Consider the following 21,268-nt stretch of genomic DNA (forward strand, 5'->3'; position numbering starts at 1 on the left):
ACACACACACATAATTTATTGAATTTATGATTAAATCTAATATAATATTTTTTATGTTTTCTGACTTGGCTCAGGAAATCACAACAGTGACAAAAACTTAAACCATGTTAATGATCTTGCTGAGCTATAAATCATAATGGCTCCTCAGAACCTCTGAACTTGATTACAATTCTAAGTTCTGAATATATGCCAAATATGTACAATTTAACTGCAGAGGAATGTGTATAGAACAATCCAGGTAGAACAGTTGTTTGAATATTAAATTTATTAGAGCTAAAAGCTAAGTCAGTGGTGTCCTAAGATCTCGAGCGAACTAGCATAGCAAGCAGTGTCTCCTTGTATCCAGTCTTTATGCTAAACTACGCTAAATTCTTCCTGAGTTCATCTCCACATCAAACAGCCTCCGAATCATTGATCTTCTCATATCATTCTGATAAATGATGATATGTATATTGTATATCCCTGGGGTCATTGTGTTCAAGTTGGCTGATTAAGAGATTGAAAATAGATAGCACAGATTATGGGTTATCATTATAGTTTTGGGGTATCAGCAAATGTATCCATCCGTCTTCATGTTGTCCTTCCCGTCATACAAAGCAGCCATTAACATCAAGCTCACCGTGAAGAGAAATGGTTTTATCCTCCAACAGGCTGGTTCCTCTCTTAATTCTGAGCACACGCCAAGTCCCACAACACTGCGAGATGACTTATCCCTTTATCTGGCAAAGACACCCCAGAGTAACAGGTGAACAAATTGAGGAGGGACCGGACAGAGAAATGGGGGAGCAAAAATCAATAACTCATTTAAGACAGCTGGATATACGGCCACAATTCAGGATTAGTTGAAGCCAAATAAAGCAGAACGTGCAGTGATAATGTTAATGTATGATAATGGGCAGGAAGTTTGCGTGTGTGTGCGTGTGTGTGTGTGTGTGTGTGGGTGTGTGTCTGTGTGTGTTTTTGTGTAAGAGATATAAAAAGAGAAAGAAGGAAAGAAAACGGCTTCCAATACACACAAATACAAGCCTTCACGTGCATTCACTAATGCATAACCACACACACGTGGACACACACATATAAGGCGACGGCAGCCGTACCCCGTTTCTCCAATCTAATTTTGGTGGAGATGAGATGGGAGATGAGCAGTGGAGGGAGGGAGGGCTGAGGATGAGGAGTGCTTTAGATTACAAGATCCAGAAACAGATTGCTTTATTATCCATCTGCAGCAATATCTCTGCACACATGCGCACACACATGGTCATGCAATCTGCTGTTGCTCAGTGATATCCATTACTGTTCCAGTCCATATCGCACACCTGTTAGGGGATGTTTCCGCATTGTTGGCAAACTGCAACAAGTACAACAGAAAACAGAAAAAAACGATGTGAAAGTGCTGTCAGAGAACATTAACATGGTGAATGAAAAGCTGTCTTTAGAAATTTGTCTAAGGGGTCAGTTCACCTAAATTGCTTAAAGAAATTCCCTCTTGAGGTATCTGTTTCTAAATCTTCTCCCTCCACAACAGCACAATAGAGAATGCAATGCTGTTATATCCACCAACAATTCTATTCACCTCACCACTATTGGGGTGGAGGCAGAAAACTCAGAGACCTTGAAAGACAAAGCTAAATCTTCGGCAGCACTGTTCAGAGTTTGCCATGTTTCAACCAGAGTTGTGGTCCCGGCATGGTCCCTGCTCTGGAGATCGTATTTTCATGTAGCCTATGAACAATTCGTTGAAGAGATATTTTCTTTTATTTGATGGGGCAGTTTAAGTGTGACGGGGGAGAAAGAGAGGGGGATGACACACAGCAAAAGGATCCAAGCCAGTATCAAACCTGTGTAGCTGCTGTCTCGCTCTACCAGGCCCCGCCCAGGCAACATTTGTTTTGACTACATTGGTTAGACATGAGCCTCATTCATACATTTAGCAAACTCTGGATGCCATAACTAATATGAAAAGATACAAAGTCGCATAGTTTTACTTCCTGAGATGTATACGATCGTGATCTGACAGGTAACAATTTCATAATTTAAAAGCATAATTTGCTGTTTGCTTCAGCTATGTAATAAGTAGGTATTGGGTGCATATTGGTTTATTATGATGGAATTATTTTGTATGTGCTAACCCTGATCACCTACAGATTGTGAAAGCTTCATATTTCCATCTTTATTGCACATATCGTCTTCCTCTTAGACAGCAGCAGCAACAACCTCCTCTGAAAAGGTGAAGCACACTATGTATTACCTGTGAGACAAAAAGTGTGGGGGGGAATAAGCTTTCACTGCTGCTCATGAAGGTTAATTGCTGAGCGTGTGATAATAATCGAAGGGAATGATGAGCATATGAGCATAAATCCTAGATCGTCCCATCTGGCTGATGTTGCGGCTTTACCTGCATTGGTTTCTAAATTAGTTGGACCCATTAAACCACAGCTAAGTTGAGAAAAAAATGTTGATTTCCTCCAGAGGCCAACAAGTAACAAGTGTTCCTGTGTTGTGATTGATGTCAAGCTTCAGATGGTAAAAACTGACCAAGAGACAAAAATGCAGATGGGATGAGACAGATTTGGCATAACAGCGGATCAGCTTGTAAATAAAACAAAGTAACGGTGAGATTGTGTGCAGAAGGATTGTCTGTGTAGTCTGCGGCGTCTGATATTTCACAAGACAGAATCCATCAAAGAGCGAGAACCAATCACCGTTTCTAGTTTTAATCATGAAGGACAATTACAGAGGAGAGCTGAGGACCAAATTACCACCACACGGACTACAAAGCCCAGTCTTCAGAGGATCGCCTCATCTCCTCTGTTCTATTGTCACTCCCTCTCTCCATCTGTAATCTCTCTCTGTGTATTTTCCCTGCCTCTCCTCTTTATTCTGTCCTGTCTCCCAGCAGTGTAGAATAATGCATGCTGGTATTTTCCCTGCGTCCTATAAAGAAAGTCTTGGTGCAAATTCTCTCCCTAGCAAATAGGAATCCGGGCTGCAGTCGCAGCTCAGTCTCAAAAGACTGACCCATAAGTCTGTATCGGGATGTGTTGACACAACTGTAATTTAAAAGAGATATCCAGCCCCTTACACTGTAAGCGCTGTTTAAAAAAGAATTACTAGTGTGGTAGCTTGCATTCTGTTCTTATGTTGTAGATCAATTCTGGGTTTTATTTGCTAATGCTTGAAACATGGGTGCAATAGATGATGTCACAGTATGTTTCCAGCATCTAGTGTGAAGGGAAATAGAAGAATATATTGTCGGTGTCAAAACAAAGAGAATAATTTTCTTTTAGATATCGATTTCCATCAATCATTTATAAAAAGACAAATCAATTGTAGTGAAGGAAGTGATTTTTTACTAGAATGCAATGCAACTCCAGGTTGTTGCATCACTGTCAGGCTGTAAAGGCCAAAAGGGAAGACGGTTTGATCTACTGAGGATTTTATATTTGTGTCACCAGCTTGTACCATCATGTTGGATCTTTTGTTTGGGGGAATCGAGGCAAACCTTTTTCTGTATTTACAGTTTTCTCTTGTATTATTTTTGATTGATTCTCTGTATCATTACATTAGAAACCAAACTTGGTGCTACAAACTGTTTATTAGCTAAGATGACCTAGAGCTTTGCCGAAAAAAAACTCTCTTTAAATCATATAGTAAAAAGTAAATAAAGAATATGAATCTGAGGAAGGATTCAATGCTTTCGATGTAACTGCTGCAGGTCTTGAGGTTCGATAGTTTGTTCTTGAACACACAATTGGCGCCTGGGATTTATTGAATGTCATAGATTGATGTATCACAACAGTGAATTACACACAGGAGAGGATTTTCCTCAGAGGTGAGAACCAGCTGTGATCTCTCTACTGTGAAGTCTCCCCTGTAACTTAAGCAGGCTAGAAAAGAAAACACAGCTCCTGATCGCACTCTGCAACGAGCAAGACAACTCCCCATCTGGCTACTTATCTTTCCCTCGCTTTTCTCTTGACCTTGTTGTCTCTGCCTTTTGTTTAAGAAAACGATTGAAAATAAATTGGAAAGAGCAGAGAGAATAAAAAAAAGAATGAGGGAGTAAGAAAATGGGAAAAAAGCATCAGAAATAACAAGAGAAAGAGAGAGATTTAGAAAAAGAAGAGAGCTTTCTTGTGCTTTTTTTCTCTTGTTCTGCCTTGATCTCTCTTTCTAATGCTCTCTTCCTCCCTCGCACCCTAATGAAGTTTTCTTTCTTACTCAGTCACGCTTCTCCTCAGTCTGGGTTTCCTACAGATAAACAAGACTTGGCAGCAACAAAACCTAAAAAAGAGAAAACTTCAGGAGAGAACCATTATTTTGTGAGCCATGTTTGTTTTTCCTCCAATGTTAAGTATTTCCCTTGGAGTGTGGACGCTTGGGCGTGAAGTAAAATGTCACCTCTGCACTGCATAAGGTTTTAAGAAAGAGTTTTAAGTGTCAGCTAATTAGGGAGATTAAATGAAAACTGTGATGTCTTCCACACCTGCGGCCCGATTGATTGTTGCCTTACTTTGTTTGGGATTAAAGCTGCCAATGGCTTTTTTAACGGGTAGATAAGAAAAAAGCACTTTCTCACCACTGCACCTGAGTTATAAATCCAAGTGGTGTTTATTTTTATTTTTGGCATTAGCAATGTCCTGTGAGGGAACCAGTTGAAGGATAATTTGTGCCTAATTCTAACGAACAGCTCCCACTGGTTGGTTGGGATATCTGTACAAAGGAGTTGGTTCTATTGGCCAAGTGGAAACAGTTGGCTTTTAAAGCAACACAATGCAAGATTAGCTCTTGGCTAAACACAGGGTCCCCCTACAGGTGGAATACGTTAATCACTACTGTTAACGCAAGTTCTGATCTGAGCCTCTTCGTGTTCACAGCTGTACACATGCATTTTTTGACAAGCTGACAGAGAAGAAGGCCTTTTTTTTTTTAGCAACAGTGTAGTACATTTACAGTCATATGAGATGCCAAAACATTGCAAAGGATAATAATTCTTTACAAAGGTCAGCACAGCGACAGCTATTTTGTCTTCTGAAGTGACAAAAATACAGCATTCAAATTTACAAATAATCAACCAAGAACAAAACATTGAGCTAGCTTCCCCTTTTGTGCTGAACGAATATGTGCAGGTGTCATGTTGCCGTCAATACTGTGCTGACAGACTGGCTCCAATCCAAAAGAATAGGAGGACATTACATTTTTGGATGTAATGATAGACAGTGTCAAGTTACCAATTTAATGCAGAATTTAAATTTCTCATTGGAACGAATTCTCCTTCGTTCGTTCCTTGTGTAGTCGTATCAACCACACAAAGAGCATTATACAGCAAAGTCCCATTCAACCATTCATACAGCACTTCTATGAACTGTTACGTTTTAATCACACACCATTCATACACTAATGGAAAAGCCATCAGGGACACTTTGTGGGGTCAGTATTTTGCCCATGGACTGTTCGGCAAGCTGATTGGAGGAGCTCGAGATTGAATCAGAAACCTCCTGTTTATTGGACGACCAGCTCTACCCACTGTCGCCCATGAAGGGGACTTCCAATATATTTTAACCTGGACCCTATGTTGAAAAATGTGGGTGTGTAACTAGCTGCTGCATGGTGGTGAGTGAGACATCTTGTGGAGCGAGAAATGTTGCCAGACTCTAAGCAAAGACCCACAAAAACAATTTGAGCTTGTTATTGGTGAAAAAAACGAAGTTGCCCCCTTTGGTTGTTGGATGAAGTTTATATGTGACACTTACACACAAGCTAGAGTTTCCTTCACACTGCACATAAGCAGCTGTCTTACAATGTATGATCACATGAATCAGCTCTTGAACCTCCACAGCTAATTTAGAAGTTAAGATAATCCACTGCAAATACATTTTTAGAATAACTGGAGACGGTTGTCTCTCTCTTGTTTCACAGAACAGGAAGTCTTCTTTTTTATCAAATGAACTAATGCACAATGTCCTTTTTACCCTCTGGTGCACCTACTCAAGCACAATCTCCACAGACAGCTATTTAAATCTGTAATGAGGTTATCTGTAATGACTGATAAGGGCTCCCAGTGTCACCGTGAACTTTCTGCTTTCACTGTAGGCAGGTTCCCCCGCCCTGTAGAAGATGAGGGGAATCAATAAATAAACAGTGTTGATTAATCCTCCTGTTTGGTAACTTTCGGTCAGTCAGCCTGCTCCAGACAAGGTCACTGTCCTTTCAGCTCCAGACAGACATGAAGCCGGTTCTGACAACACAGTCTATGTGGATTTCACGGACTGAACACTTAAGTAACACTTATGGATTGTGGACACGCTCTCCATAATTGTCACTACTTAATATGAAGACACCAGTCATGGAGGGAAGAGAACCTCTCTGGTATTTAAAGAAATATCAGAAAACTGCTGAACTAGTTTTCCTGAAACCTGGTGGAAGAATGGGACATGGGCCAAGAAAGAACCCATTACATTTTATCAAAGATCTGGAGAATTGTTTTATTACTTTCTCTATCATTGTGAGATTTTTCCAAAATCTAGTCTCTATTTTCTATTATTTCTATGCTAAATAATAACCGTTTTTCACCTAATTTTCACCTAATTCCCGATGAATGCTTCTTTGATCCTGAAAGAGGACTGATATTTATGAGTGTATAAAATTTGGTTTGGATTTTTTTCCATTTTGCACATTCAATGCTATTATCAATTGCTTGTAAATATGAGATTTCCACAACAACTACTGCAACTGAGGCAACTGTGCCCCAGTCAGTTTTGCTTTCAAATGACATCAGCCCAGAATGAGAACAGCTGCCTCCCTGTATATAGGGATGGGGGCTGCTCTGCTCTGGTTTCAACTACTCACTACTACAAAGAGAACCTGGTGTCAGATGAATTGCAGTTTGCAGGAGTCCAGTTGAATTTGAATGCCACTGAACCGACTTCAGAGTTAACAGCAGCCATCTTAGGCATACAACCTTTTCCCACAGCAAATAGGAAAATGGCCTGGAGAAAAACAAAGCTGATTGAAGTGATCTTTTCAACATCAGAGTTGTTCTCTCATTATTCATCAGTTCAGTTTTTTTCATGTAAGTAGTCATAAAAATGATGAGCGAGCAGGCAAACAAAGTTGTCCTCTCTGACCTCCAGCTCCAGCCTTCCTGTCCCCTCACTGTCTGTTTGTAGTCTGTTTGTTATAACCTTTGTGCGCCCTTGCCAGGTGTGTGTGTGTGTGTGTGTGTTTGTGTGTGTGTGTGTGTGTGTGTGTTTGTGTGTGTGTGTGTGTGTGTGCGCGCTGTATGTTCAAGTTCTCAATGCAGCTGCCTGGTGGATGACCTGTTTGTGGAAGGTCACTCTGCATAAACAGGCTCAGCAGCATCCTGTCTATCTGAAGGTGCACTACAGTGCCACTGGACTTCACCTCAAATACTTTTTAAACTTGTGCATACCCACACTCACACATTTAGTAATTCCTGCCCTTGTTTCTTCTTCTTCTTTCTCTGCAGGTGTGTGGTTGAAGTCGGAGGAGACGGTTGCACTGAAAACAAAGAGAGCTGACTTTGCTGCTGCGTTCCTGCGCGGCCGGATGGTCGTAGCAGGAGGACTTGGTAAGAGAGGCAAACAGTAAACTAAAACTTCTGCTGCTCAATCATGTTTGTGCTGCAGCTTGGTGTGTCAGCTGGTGGAACAACACTTTTGTGGCTCAGGCTATCTCGTTAAATTCCTAGATCTTTGTTTTGTATGTTGGTCACAAGGCACAGGGTAGCTTTTTCTGTTGCATGGGGAAAGCAAACCTGCAAGCTATTCATAGTAGGGTTAGGAGACTAGCTAATATTTGCCAATCAGCCACCGTCAGCCCAACAATCATTGGGTGTGAGAGGTGAAAACGATGCGAAAGTGCAGATAACTGTAGTTCCCTTAGTGGCCGCCTGAGGGTGGCTCCAGGAACAGCTTTTACACATCTTTTATTTAACAGAAAGAGCAAACATAAATTCAATAAGTAAACTTAAAGCCAATAACACAACCTTTTCAGGTGCAGCAGCAGCAGCTCCGTTCAGTCTGTCTCTGTCTCAATATGTTGAAGTCTCTACCCCATGTGTTTCTCCCTGTGGCAGCTCTCCTGCTACCTTTATATCCAGAGAAAGTGTTTGGCCAGCTAGACTCAGCTGTGCCAATCTACCCTCCCTAGTACAGCTGGAGGTGCTCATCTCTGAGCCACCTGCACAACCACAAATGAATATATATGATATAAAATATAATCAAACAGAGTGCCATTTCCCAAATTAATTATTTGAGTTGAATTAATTCTCGAGGTGAGACATGATCTGCTTGAGGAAATTTGCTACAAACATTTTCTAAGGCAAAAATATGAACTGATTATACTTTTGTGATAGAAGTTCAAAAGGTCAAGTTCACATGCGTTGTATTGAACACAATATATCAGTAATGCCCAAAGGGATTTATATTACATCTGGTGGTCAAAGGTCAAGTTCAAAGTGACCTCACGTCTCTGTGAATGTGATGTATTAGGTCTGCTCGTCATTAATTTCATTACATCTGGTAAAATTCTATTGGATCAAAGATAAAGTGATTACGTTTCACGGGTCAGAAGTCACAGTCCCATCACATGAATCTGGGGGGAAAAGTATATCGAAATATGTCTGTGACCAACATGGCATCTTTTATTGTTCCAGCTCTTTCTCATCTGCACTGCAGAATTGTTTTGTCTTTACATTGGACCATAGTCTGTATAGAAATGGACGCAGACTCAGTGTTCAGAAAATGAAGCCAATGCGCAAGTGCCTGAAACGTGTTGTGTTGAATGACGTGCAGCGTGTGACTCCACTGATTGTAAAAAGGACTCCGATTCTATAAGTCTATGAGAAAATGTAACTACTTCTCACTTGATTAATAACATTATTAAATATTTTCTTGAAGAGTTTATGTTCTCAATCTCTATAGATTCAAGTCATCACAACACTCTTTTTGTATTAGTCAAATAGACGATAAATCACTGCATGCATTGGGATGTGGATACCGTGTGATTGACAGCTAGTACTGTCCAATAGGTTGAGGTCCCTAAGGTAACTTTCAATGAATCTACCATCAGCACAGCTGGTTAACTGTTGCAAAGGTTTAGAGTCTGGAGTGAAATCATTAAAGCACTATCAGAGCTTTTTGCTGCCATAAGTTTAATATATTCAGGGAATTTATTACTTAAATGCATCTAATCTCTGAAATTAATATTGCTTTGAGAAAGGACTAATGTTATATATTGCAGCAGTTGTATTATTGTCTTTTGAGACTTGAGAATTTTTCACTAAGTTTTCCCTGAAATCCATGTATACTGAATTTTTCCCTCATCCAAATAAACAAAACATAAATAATTCACAGGAGGAGAATTAATTCACTTTGTGCTACAGCATACAAAAACGAGATTTATCAAATAAATTCAACAGCAACCTTCTTTTACAGACACAGTTACTGTGGACATCTGCAGAGCACGATGTCTGCAGTGTTAATTGGAGCTACTTTCCTCATGGTGGATATGAAAGCTGTTTACAGTTTGTGGCGAACACTCACCCTCAGATAAAATAGCTCCCTGCCATCACAATTTAACCCCTGGCTGTAAAAATAGTCTCAAACACCTGATTAGCTGCAGCATTTTGAGTTAAATTCACATGTAAATGTAAATCTAAGATAACTGAGATTTAAAGGGAAAATTTTGTGTGGAAATGACTGTATGTGTTTTCATGTGCTCCTACATGCTTTAGGTCATGAACCCTCGGCTCTGGACACAGTTGAGGCTTTTGATCCTCAAAGAAAGAAGTGGGAGAGGTTAGCTCCCATGAGCTTCCCGAGATGCTCCGCCTCCTCCATTGTCATCAGAGACCGCCTCCTGGTGGTGGGAGGAGTCAACCAGGTAGGGTTGATGGAGACAGACACATGGGAACGGCTTCGTCGCCGTGGGACGCGCTCTCCGAGCACCTCGGAGAGCTTTTCGTGCACCTCAGATTTTTCTAACTACACATTGGCATGTTGAAGAGCCTACTGATAGCCCTTGGCTGTGATTGGTCCACTAACGACAGCATTTCCGAACTACATCATTTCCTGAATCTCACATATCCGGACCTTTTCGTTTCGTTGCCTATAGCACAATAAACCCAAACACAACTCAAATTCTACCATAGATGGGGCGGCTGTGGCTGAGGGGTAGAGTGGTCGTCCTCCAACCTGAAGGTCGGCAGTTTGATCCCCAGGCTGATCCATCTGCATGCCGAAGTGTCCTTGGGCAAGATGCTGAACCCTGAATGCCCCCCATAGAATAACAAAGTGCTGCGAATAGATGCACTGTATGAATGTGTGTGTGAATGGGTGAATGTAAAACTGTTCTGTAAAGAGCTTTGAGTGGTCATCAAGACTAGAAAAGCGCTATATAAATACAAAAACCATTTAAACATTTTCCAAGTGTGTTAAACCAGCGGAGTTGTCCGGCTTATGGTGGCTGGTTAGAGCACTAATGGCTTGTGTGTACGGTCACATAAGGTTATAACGGCGCTAGCGTGCTAGCCACCATGCTAACTGTGGTGGTAACAGCGCAAAATCCCACTGTCACAACTTTAATTCCACGGCTATCATGACACTGACTTGGCAACGCAGTTCGTAAACAAGACCGGGGAACCGCTGCGCTAACAAACGTTAACATAAGCATATATCACCCTTCAGTTTCACTACAAGGTTTTGTACTATTAAACAGAAAGTAATTACAGTGACTTAGCAGCTGAATGAATCAATATCAGCAGATGCTCACTGTTTAGAAAAGGGGAAAAAATAATGTCCATAATAATATCCATTTTATTTCAAGTTTATTTATAACATTACCCATCATGCGGAGCAGCAGCTGCTGCTGAGTGAGGGGCCATGCTTGTGTGTTGTGCATGTGTAGCTGTCTATCGACTCACTACATGTATGGCCATGAGGATCACACCTACGCAGATCTGTCCCTGCTTTACGCACTGCACACAACAGTGCTGGACAGTAACATCCTACTTCTCCCTGTGATGAGCAGTGTCATGACACAACCACCACTTTTCTCTAAAAACAAATACAGAAGATACCAGCGCAGGAATGACCAATAGTAACCTCTCAACATTACATTATTACATATCATGTAGCGGACCCTTTTATCCAAAGCAACTTACAATCAGTGCATTCAACCATGAGGGTACAAATGGTTGAATGTGTCTCTACTACACAATTAGCTCAAATCAAAATTAAACCTGCTCATCCATAGTATTAAAACTGTTGATATAAATGTACAAGACGTTTCTGCCTCCTCCCACCATCCAGACATGAGGCCAAAAAGCTGCCAACTGGAGCATCTGGACCCAGGGTGTGCGCAGTAGCGATCTGCAGATGGTACAAATGCTCGACCAATCCCAAGTCAGTGTCAAGCGTCAATCATGATATTTCAGCCTGTTTTCCTTACATCTAATTCCTAATTAAAACCAAATGTATCAGAAACATGAGCACTTAAACAGTCATCGGCGTGATAAGAAAAACCTTAAGTGACTGGAGCTACCTTTACATTACATTACATGTCATTTAGCTGACGCTTTTATCCAAAGCGACTTACATTTTTAGGACACTCATCATTTTTATGAGGGGCCATCTAGGGGTTCAGTATCTTGCCAAGGACACTTAGGCATGCAGATGGGATAGAGTGGGATTCGAACCAGCAACCTTCTTGTTGCAGAGCACCCGCTCTATCCCCTACGCCACGCTCTCGCCTTTAGAAATATGAACTTCATTTGTACTGTGACTTTTTATTTGATATCCCAATTGCTAACGAGGAAGAGGCAGGGTTTATGACCTGTACTGCAGACAGCCACCAGGGGGCGATATACATCACACCTTCTCCAGCTTCTAAGTCTCTCTCAGATGATTTATTGACTTTCGAAATTGCAAATCATTCATAATCAGGCCTCCACTCTGTCTTCTGATTGGTTGGGCAGGATATTAGAAAACAATTCCTGCTGGAATCAAAGCAAATATACCTTGTGTATTACTATGGATTACGAAGAATCAATTGTTGGAGAAGAAATGTATTGCTGTTTACTCCAGTTTATTCCTAAACTCGACCTAACGTTGACAATTCACATTTCAATCCTGTTTTAGAAAATGTCTTATATAGTTCTTTAATACTCACTGAAGTCTGTTAAACCTTGAGATAAAAGCACAAAGAAAGCAGCAGCTAGAGCGAAAAAGAAAAAAAAGTGCACCATCACTTTAACTGCCTAATTTCAACAGAATTAATGAAACTGTTCTGTGAGTGACTGAACAGCTCCCCCTGGTGGAGAAATCTTTAGCCCACTAAAAGTGACCGAGTTTGCACATGAGCTTCAAGCCACATCTCAATATCTAATTATTGACAGAATTGATTATTATTGAGTGGATTCTTGTTTCATGGTCAGAAGGAAAAGGAGGCTTTTGTTTTCAGCTAATTGACTAGAAACTAAGAGTACTCTTACTTGCTATTGTCAAAATACAACAGTTGTTCAAGTATTGACAGGGACTGTGTTCACTTTGAATCTTCACTATCTTTTTATTTCGCCCACTCTCAGGTTCCCAGCTCAGCCCATGAGATCCTCTATGTGAAAGAAGAAGAGTGTGTGTAGCCGGTGGACACTGACCCTAAATCAGATTGCAGCAACCCTCCTGAATTCGACTGTAGTGCAGCGTGTATGAAGCTTTGAGAACACTGAGGCAGATGGAGTCATGACGTGTGCAACAGATAACACTTCCCCCTGCTGGACTGCACTGAGACCCACATGGAAGCACACACATGCACAATGGAGGAGCTGGCTCTTTCTTCAGCCCCACTCATATCTTCTGATATTTTCAGTATGTTACACTTCTGCGTTGTACGTTGTTGTGCATACTTGGGGAAGAGGATATTTTGTAGCGATCATTTCTAGTACTATAGACAGAGTATATGGAAGACCTACTGAGTTGTATGGGCTAAATGCATTTCATGTTTGGTTTGTTAAAATGTGTTTATTTGTGATCAGCTTGCTAACAACTGAGCATATGTTGAAAACATGCAATATTAAATAAGTTGAGTCATTACAAAAGAGGGAGGTTTACTCATATAACTGTATAGCAACAACATTTGCACTGAAACATCAACACTGAGTGGAGGTTGATTCTAATATTAATAACATCTGGTGTAGTGTATTGTAGTAATTACAGTGAGAATGCTGTAATACCACTCCTCATTGCTGTAACAGAGCACAATTGTGATTATTACCATAGATCTGTTTAAATGCATTGAGTATATGAAGAAAACAGGTGTATGAAATGACAATATGGTTGTTTAAGTGTTGGTTTAGGCAAATAAGAGGACGATTGTACACATTTGATTCCTGAAGCAATACAAATCTCTCTTTTATTCAGTGTTATTATTTGTGCAACATGTGCTGTGCAGTAATTATCATCACTCACTACATTTTTTGTTGAGTTGTGATATTGCAGATTTGTTGTTGTGACTTCAGTCATGGTTTTATGTTTACTGTCATTATAAAGAACACACGACTACTGTCTCCTGGGCTCAGATGTGTAAGCTGTAGAAAATGTTCATTGTATAAATGATTCAGTTTATTTAATCCTACCTGATCCATCTCTGTCATGTGAATTAATCATCTAGGATATCATACTTGATATGAGAATCGATGGAATAAATTCGATTTGTGTTTTGTATTGCACTTATTTCGCACTAGATGGCAGTGTTCACACACATGAGCATGCGAGAGCCTCATTGATTCAAAGCTGTGCATATCACTGGCTACAGTATTTATAAGTGGCTGTAATGATAAACTAGCTAACAGTTAGTTTAACACTATGACATACAGTAGTTGTCATGATTAGATGAAGATAAAAAAAGAAGACAGACGTTGGTTATCAGTAGATCAATGTGAAGAGTCATTTTCCTGCCTTAAACTGCAATAATCACAAAAGTAGTGAGTGCAAGATGCCCAGTACACCAAGCGAGCAGTCTGAGCTTACAGTGCATTATTAGCTATTAGCATGTAGCTATTAAGATGCTGAGTAGTTGTAACAGGTGGGCGGAAACACGTATTAGATAAGACAGATCGTACTGATGGTGTGTGTGTCTGTACATGTCGGGTTTCAGTGTGGGTCCTGGTGACAGCGGGTCCACTGAGTGCTTTGGCCAGCAGCCAGTCAGTCAATGTGCTTACCAGCAGCCGGTGTCCCAGTGTGGCCTGTTCGCCTCCAGTCTGGACTCCAGTCAGCAAGTCTCGGCTCCGCTACCTTCCTGCATGCTAACCGCCGCCTGCACCTCAGCCTCCACTCGGGCCACTTTGGCTTGAGTGAGGGAGCCTGCAACCTTCCTGTCTTAAACAAGCTAGTCCAGCTTTCTGTCTGAGCCTGACCCTGGAGACATAATATCCTTTAGAACTTGTCTGACTATTTTCCTGAGATATGTAGGGATTGAAGACACCAGAAGAAAAAGTAAATCAAGGAGAACGATCCACCAAGCCGCCTTGATCCACAGAGACTGAAAAATTCTTAATCCATCCACCTATGTTTGCTACAGATACGCCTGATGTCCACTCTACTCTGGAGTCTTAGACTTGCTAAAACAGACAATTGGAGCCCAGCACACCTCCTCTGCCCAGACCCTGAGTTGGCCGTCCCCTCCCGCTCATTGTCCACAGTCGGTAGCCAAGTGGTCCAGGACCAACATTAAGCCGACATAGCCCTGAGTCTGTTCCAGAGTTTGTCATTATGACAGACGTCTTGTCGGTTCCTGTGTTAGCAGTTTGACATCTTGTCGTGTATTGTTGTGTGACACTGGACAATTTCCCCACCATTAAGTCTGAGTCAATAGTTTTGCGCAAAAGGAAGATCAAAAGTAGGAACTCAGACATTGTATTCTTTATTGTAGATCAGAAAATCGCAACCTCTGAATTGCCTTGAAAGCAGCAGTATACCATTTGTCCCCACTCACTGTCAAATCATTTGCCCACATTTCTGGCTCTATTCAGGTTTTTTTTACCGTGTATACGCCGCCTGTGTTTATTTTCCTGTTGTAACCTTTCTGCCATCTTGTCCACAATGAATATAAAGATGGACGACTATTACCACCTGGTGGTTGACTGCAGTACACGTCATACTCCCTGTCTCTGTTTGGTGTTAATGTGACATGTGACACCAAGCTCAAAAGATAAATACATTTCCCCCTAAGATGTTTTCTGTCATTTTGAATAGTTCTCATCAATGTTCAAATGCTTTTGTGTCCGCGTTTGGTTTTATTCACTTATTTAATGCTATAAAATCAGACATTGATAACAAAACTCCACTTTGCAAAAATTATTGTTTGAAATTACAACACCAGCACAAGATGGCAATGGAAGGAAGTGGAGACATCACACCCATCTATATATACAGTCACTGACGCTAACATTACTTGTGTTAGAGTCATTTTATACACTAGTTTGTGTATCTCAGCAAAGTATCTAATAGCTGTTGATTTCTTCCAAAATGTCATCTGTTTTTACTGCACTACTGCTGTTAATTATATATTCAGAATATGATCAGTCATGTAAACCACATATTCTGAATTTATTGTTTTCTGTTAAGATTTGGGATATGCCGATATTGTTCATGTTTTAGGAGCCTTTCTTTACATTTATACCCAAATACTTAATTTGGACTCAATAAGAGCCCATTAAGTTAGAAAGAGCCGAGCCCTTTTACTTTAATCAGAGCTGATCACGGCATAGGGAATAATCAGAAGAAAATTCACTTCTATTAACCATGGAGCATTTTAGAAGAAATATAGTATTTTTCTGAATAAAGGCACCAGAATATTTTGTGCATGTTACTGTAGTGAATGTTACGGACAGGTTTACTGATGGTTGCTCAGGCTCTTGAGTTAAAAACTTATTCAGAGCTTGCTCTACATCTTCACTTACTTCCTGTGTGAGGATAAATGATTCATGCACACACACACACACACACACACACACACACACACACACACACACATTTTAGACATAGTCCAATCTAAAACGGGCTGATTGCATTCAGGTGCAGCCGGCTGCGTGTCTTGAGCTCTCTCTGTGGCTGCTCTATTCCTCTCTGTGTTTTTTCCACATTAACTCAGTCAGACTAATTTCCCTGAAAAAGTAGCAGAGACACTGAATGAGAGCGGGTATTGGTCGCACCAGTGACACTGGCTAAAATGTTAAGGTGACTCAAAGTTTAAATATATGACTGTAGAAAACAAATGTGTATTTAATAGAAAATATGTCTGAAAAGGGAATAATAGCATGAAAATGGCCCAAGCTCATTTAGTGAAAGCACTGCCACAGTGCATTTATAATCTAAACCTAACCCAGAGGACTAGAGCTGCAATTATGTTTGACGGACTGGTCGTCATGCACGGCAACTGTGACATGAACGAAACACGACACCACAAGCCTCAGTACATGGGAGGCTGCACTCTACCAAGAAGCAGATTGTTTTTAATATGATACACCAACACTCAGCTTTCTCCATGTCCACAGATGGGACAAACTAAAACCCACTATTATCACTCTGGTGTATGCTCATGTTTCTGATAAATTAATTTTGTAAAACTGGGGTGAAACATCATAAATGACAGCTGAGACTGACAATGAAAAGCCAACTGACAGAAATAGAACCAGATGTGACATTTGTTTGAATGTATTACATAACTCAACCAAGTCCTTGCATATATATCTTTTTTACTGTATCTAATGAATGGACACCGACGTAATCTTGAAGAACAAAAATATAATAATTCATTGCATTACAAATCAGTATTGCAAACTATACAAGATACGTTGTGTTCCAGCAGTAAAGGTTAAAAGATTTTAAACTTAACACAGGGCAGGTCTGCTGCACATGACTGATTTGACCTCAAACTTATTATGTCTGTCTCCGTTCTTCACTTTCCATCTCTCCATGATCTGATGATGATCTCTGTATTGTTAAATGGGTGAGCCATGTGTTGCCTGCAGGAGGTTACTCTTCACCCACCCATGCACACACACAAACCCACCCACCCAAAGGCACACCAAGCTGCCAGTTACTCTCTAACACTTTCCTGTAATTTACAAACAGATTTCAACGTTGCAGAGTTTCTGTCTGAATAAGTAACTTCATCAATCGTCACTCTGGTTTTTCCATGTTACAACCATTTGAATGATCACAGCTCATTCATTAAAAGAGCTTGGGGTCAAGGGTCAGGGTGTCCACACAACGTCTACTACAATGTCTTAACCTATCTTGTTTTTTGTTGTAATAGTAGTATTCAGCTAGTTGTCATTAGTAAACTGTGCTGGAAAGCTTCATCTTTAAATGAGATTATCTGTCAACATGTATTGATGTTTACAGTTGAAGAATAAGAGAACATGTACAAAACAAATAATGTTGAACTGATATTTATAAGTGTGGTCCTGTTAAAGGATCCATCCTGTTTATTCTGAATGGGGCTGCATATGATAACAGCTGAAGCCTCAGGACCTTTTGTTCCTCTGTGTTCATGCTTTGCCTTTAGTCCCTGACTCTGCCACATCTTCCAGTCACCCCCAGAGGAAGATATGGTATGACCAACTCCTTTCTACTCTAGTATGAGAAACATTTGGTTAGTTGCCTTGTAGCTTTGATTATATGTCTGATTTTCTGTGCCACAGGTCCACCATCTCCTGCCTGCTTTAACATGTAGTTGTGTTTTCAGAATCTATTCAGTAACCAAGACGATTGTCTGGAAATAGAAACCCTGAACCCCTTTCTGGAACCAAATCAACCTCACATGACCTGCAACCATCTCAAAGACAGGCATCAGCAGGCTAATTTACACCATTGCTAGGTAGATAGCAATGCGTTGCCTATACCTACAACAGAGGTATGAGAACACAAATTAGTAAAACTGGACAACAAAAGCACTTAACTTATTCTTTACTTAGCTCAAGCATTTAAAATGCATGCAAACTAAATGTTTCAACTTGTGCACAAAAGTTGTTTGTGTCCTCTGGATTTTATTAATTAGCTTGAAATGTCCTGAGATGAGAGGAAGAAGAAGAGAAACTACAAATAAATAAACAAAACTGAAGTTTCTGTTGATATCAATGAGAGATGGAGCTGAGCAAAAACACACAGACAGATCACCACGGAATCAAGCTGTGTCTCAATTCACAGACTGCGTCCTTCGTCCTTCAGTGGCTGCATTACAGATCGTGTCACAGCGTTCCTTGAAATGCATCCTTCCCTTTCCAAGACACACCATCTCCAATGGTTGGATCCATCCTGGCCCAAACCATCCCAGGAATCAATTTGCTTCAGTGACTAACTGGTTTTCACGGTGGTTAGGGTCAGAGTATCACACGTATAAAAAAGATATACTTTATTTGTATAGCACTTCTCTAAATCAGGTTACCAACTGCTTCTCAAAATGAATAACAAAAAAATAAAAGTTATTCAATTCAGTCCAATTGAAAACTAAGGGGCATTTAAATTGAATGGTTGTGTTTAACTGCAGCTAGGTAACAGCAATAAAGGGTGGGGCGAGCCGATGACACTGATCACGAGAAGTCTTTGTGGACCAGAATGTTTTAATTTGGTTCTGCTTGGTCTACTCGGCCCTCTGCCTCCTGTATGGAAGGGTCGTTTGAAGGACGCAGCCTTGCATCGGGACATAGCTACAGTCAGCACTAGCTAACTAGAGCTAACTTGCGCGCAGCCAGTGTACATTCTCCAGCTGCCATCATTCTAATGATTTCACATGGACTCCTGTGATCAACTTGTTGAATCAAGATATCTTTGGAAGTCATTGAACCTAAGAAGTGACTGAGTGACAATGTTGGGGACAGAACTCTCAACCCAGAATATGACTCAGGAGAAGGAGGAGAAAAAGTGAAATCTCGAACTTGGGCCTTTTGCAGTTTTGTGGACTGGAAGATTGGAGGGGATGGAAGCGAGTGAGAGTGGGGGAGTGCGTTCGGTGAACAGCCATTCATCTGAGCTAAGGGAAGGTTTCCAAATCTCCCCCGACATTCTTCTGGACTCAAAGAAGCCCCCCGGCACAGAAGTGGCCCAAAACTGGCACAGACCGCCTTGTCCGTTGCCAGGGACAGCCACTCTGCCGAGGTGTTGCTGGGGCCCAGTGCTGTTTGTCTCCCCTCCTCACCTCACTTCCTGGTTTGGAAAAGGAGGCTGGCGGATCATTAACCAGCAGAAGGACCCAGTGGTGCACTGTACTGTATGTCCACATGTAACCACGTCTTCATTCAGTTAGCTATTACACCCTTCACTGCCAGACTGCGTCTATTTTGTCATTCTAAATCAAACATCCATCGAGAGGCGTCCCCAGGTAGATTTCTTAACCTTTCGTTCCCTCTTGTATAGTTACCAAACCAGTTTTCAGATGAGTGGGGTCATACTGTTCCATACTCAACTTGTGGGTTCAAAATGTTACAACATGTCTTGTAACTGGATTAATACATTCTTTTCAAATGTATATAATTCAACAACAAATAAGTGTCATCCCACTTGCTGCTTCTGTTAATCACCTTGCACCACGGCTATAGGCTCTATAGAAAATATCTGACAAAACATAGTGTTAAGGACTGTGAGCATTGTATGAACTTTAACCCCAATTTTTAAAATCCATTATCTGTGATGTATGTTCCTAACTTTGAGAAATGGGTCGTAGGCTGTGAATATGGGTCTCACTTAATGTTTTTATTGTGTGCAGCAATTTCTACTGAAGGGTAAGAGACAAAACCTGAAATTTAAAAAGGAGGGGGATGATAGGTGTAGGGCGACATGGTGCAATGATTAGCCCTGTCACAATACAGCAAGAAGGCTCCAGTCCCGGCTAGGCTCATGGGGTCTTTCTGTTTGGAGTTTGCATGTCCTCCCCATGTCAAAACTCTTTGAGATTTGAGCCTCTAAACTGACTGTGGGTGTAAATATGAGTAATTAGGCCCTGTAATTCGCATGCGACCTCTCTCTCTCACCCAAAATCAACTGGGTGGCATTGGGGCAGATGAGGGGCCACCAAGACCCTCAACAGATAAGTGGTATAGATAAGGGTTGAATGAAATCTTCTCATTTAATGCCAGATTTTCCCAAATCTGTTTTCATCCAGGCACTTTCTCTGTGTGGCACAAGGTCCTAATTGCTCCATTAATTTAAAATCCACAGTACATTCAGGAAGAATCACCTTTTAAAATACAAACAACCAACAATCATGATATACCGTACATAATCTCAAAGCACTTTCCATGATAAGGTTGCGACATTGAGATGTAAAGGTTTGTAGTTGTCCTCTTGGTGTGAACCAACACAGAAGTGATCTGCTTTGCTCTGATCAGGAGATGATCTTTGTCAAAACGATTTGTTAGCGGTTAGCCAGAGCTACAGGAAGAAATGTGTGATTCCTGATCCATTTCTTAAGCACGAGGATTGTGTCTCATATCAGAGGGAATTCCTTCAGGCCACATATTTTACACTCAGCAGATGTGTTGCATTTATAGACACACAAAGGATATCCTGTTGGAAATGCTAGTGATGAATATAATAAGACTCACAGCTCGTCTATTGAATACTGTATCATGTGTACTGAGACTAAGAATGAATCCTCTTAGCCCCTGAATCCTCTTAAGGACAACCTGTGAGTTTCCACTCAACATGCCTGCATTCCTCCTGGGCCACAGTCATTGGGCAAAGCCAAGTCAGACTATCTGGAAACAAGGTAACTGCATAAGATCCTTGAAGATCATTAAGGACCCTTTTAGAAATGATATACCAAAGTAGTTTAGGAGGTTAAGAAGGCTGTTGAAAAATCCTACTGAAATTGAAGAAAATGATTTCATAACTCAATAATTATTAATTATTTAATTATTTTCTAGTGTCACGAAAAGGTGGAAGTAATATATTTTTTTTATAATGATTCCATAGTGGCTTTAATTTACACATTCTGGTATTGCATGGCGATTCTGTCTCAGTGGGACAATTGACAACTATCCTCAATACCATTGCTAAATAAGCAGCTGTACTTGTACTAGGAAATAATTAATTGTTTTGGAAAATAATCCGTTATCAAAGTCATTTGCTGTGGTCTACTTGAGTTCACAATATTTATCTATAAGGGATTTTTTTCAAAATAATTTAGCTTTTGTTTTATATTTATGGTTAGCAGTGAATAAGCTATGAATTCTGGCATAATTTGG

The 21,268-nt window shown here is 40.7% G+C and overlaps 1 protein-coding gene across 1 annotated transcript in view; it reads left to right on the top strand.

Annotated features, from left to right (window-relative positions):
- Positions 1 to 15,300, top strand: part of klhdc8a (kelch domain containing 8A) — a 39,589-nt gene extending 24,289 nt beyond the window's left edge. Inside the window, exons 8-10 of the mRNA XM_062398313.1 lie at positions 7,490 to 7,591; positions 9,758 to 9,906; positions 12,608 to 15,300. Coding sequence (XP_062254297.1) covers positions 7,490 to 7,591; positions 9,758 to 9,906; positions 12,608 to 12,661 — 305 coding nt within the window. The 3' untranslated portion in view covers positions 12,662 to 15,300. The remainder of the gene's footprint in view (positions 1 to 7,489; positions 7,592 to 9,757; positions 9,907 to 12,607) is intronic.
- The last annotated feature ends 5,968 nt before the right edge of the window (positions 15,301 to 21,268 follow it).

Source organism: Platichthys flesus, chromosome 2 (assembly GCF_949316205.1).
Source record: "Platichthys flesus chromosome 2, fPlaFle2.1, whole genome shotgun sequence".
Classification (NCBI taxonomy): domain Eukaryota; kingdom Metazoa; phylum Chordata; class Actinopteri; order Pleuronectiformes; family Pleuronectidae; genus Platichthys; species Platichthys flesus.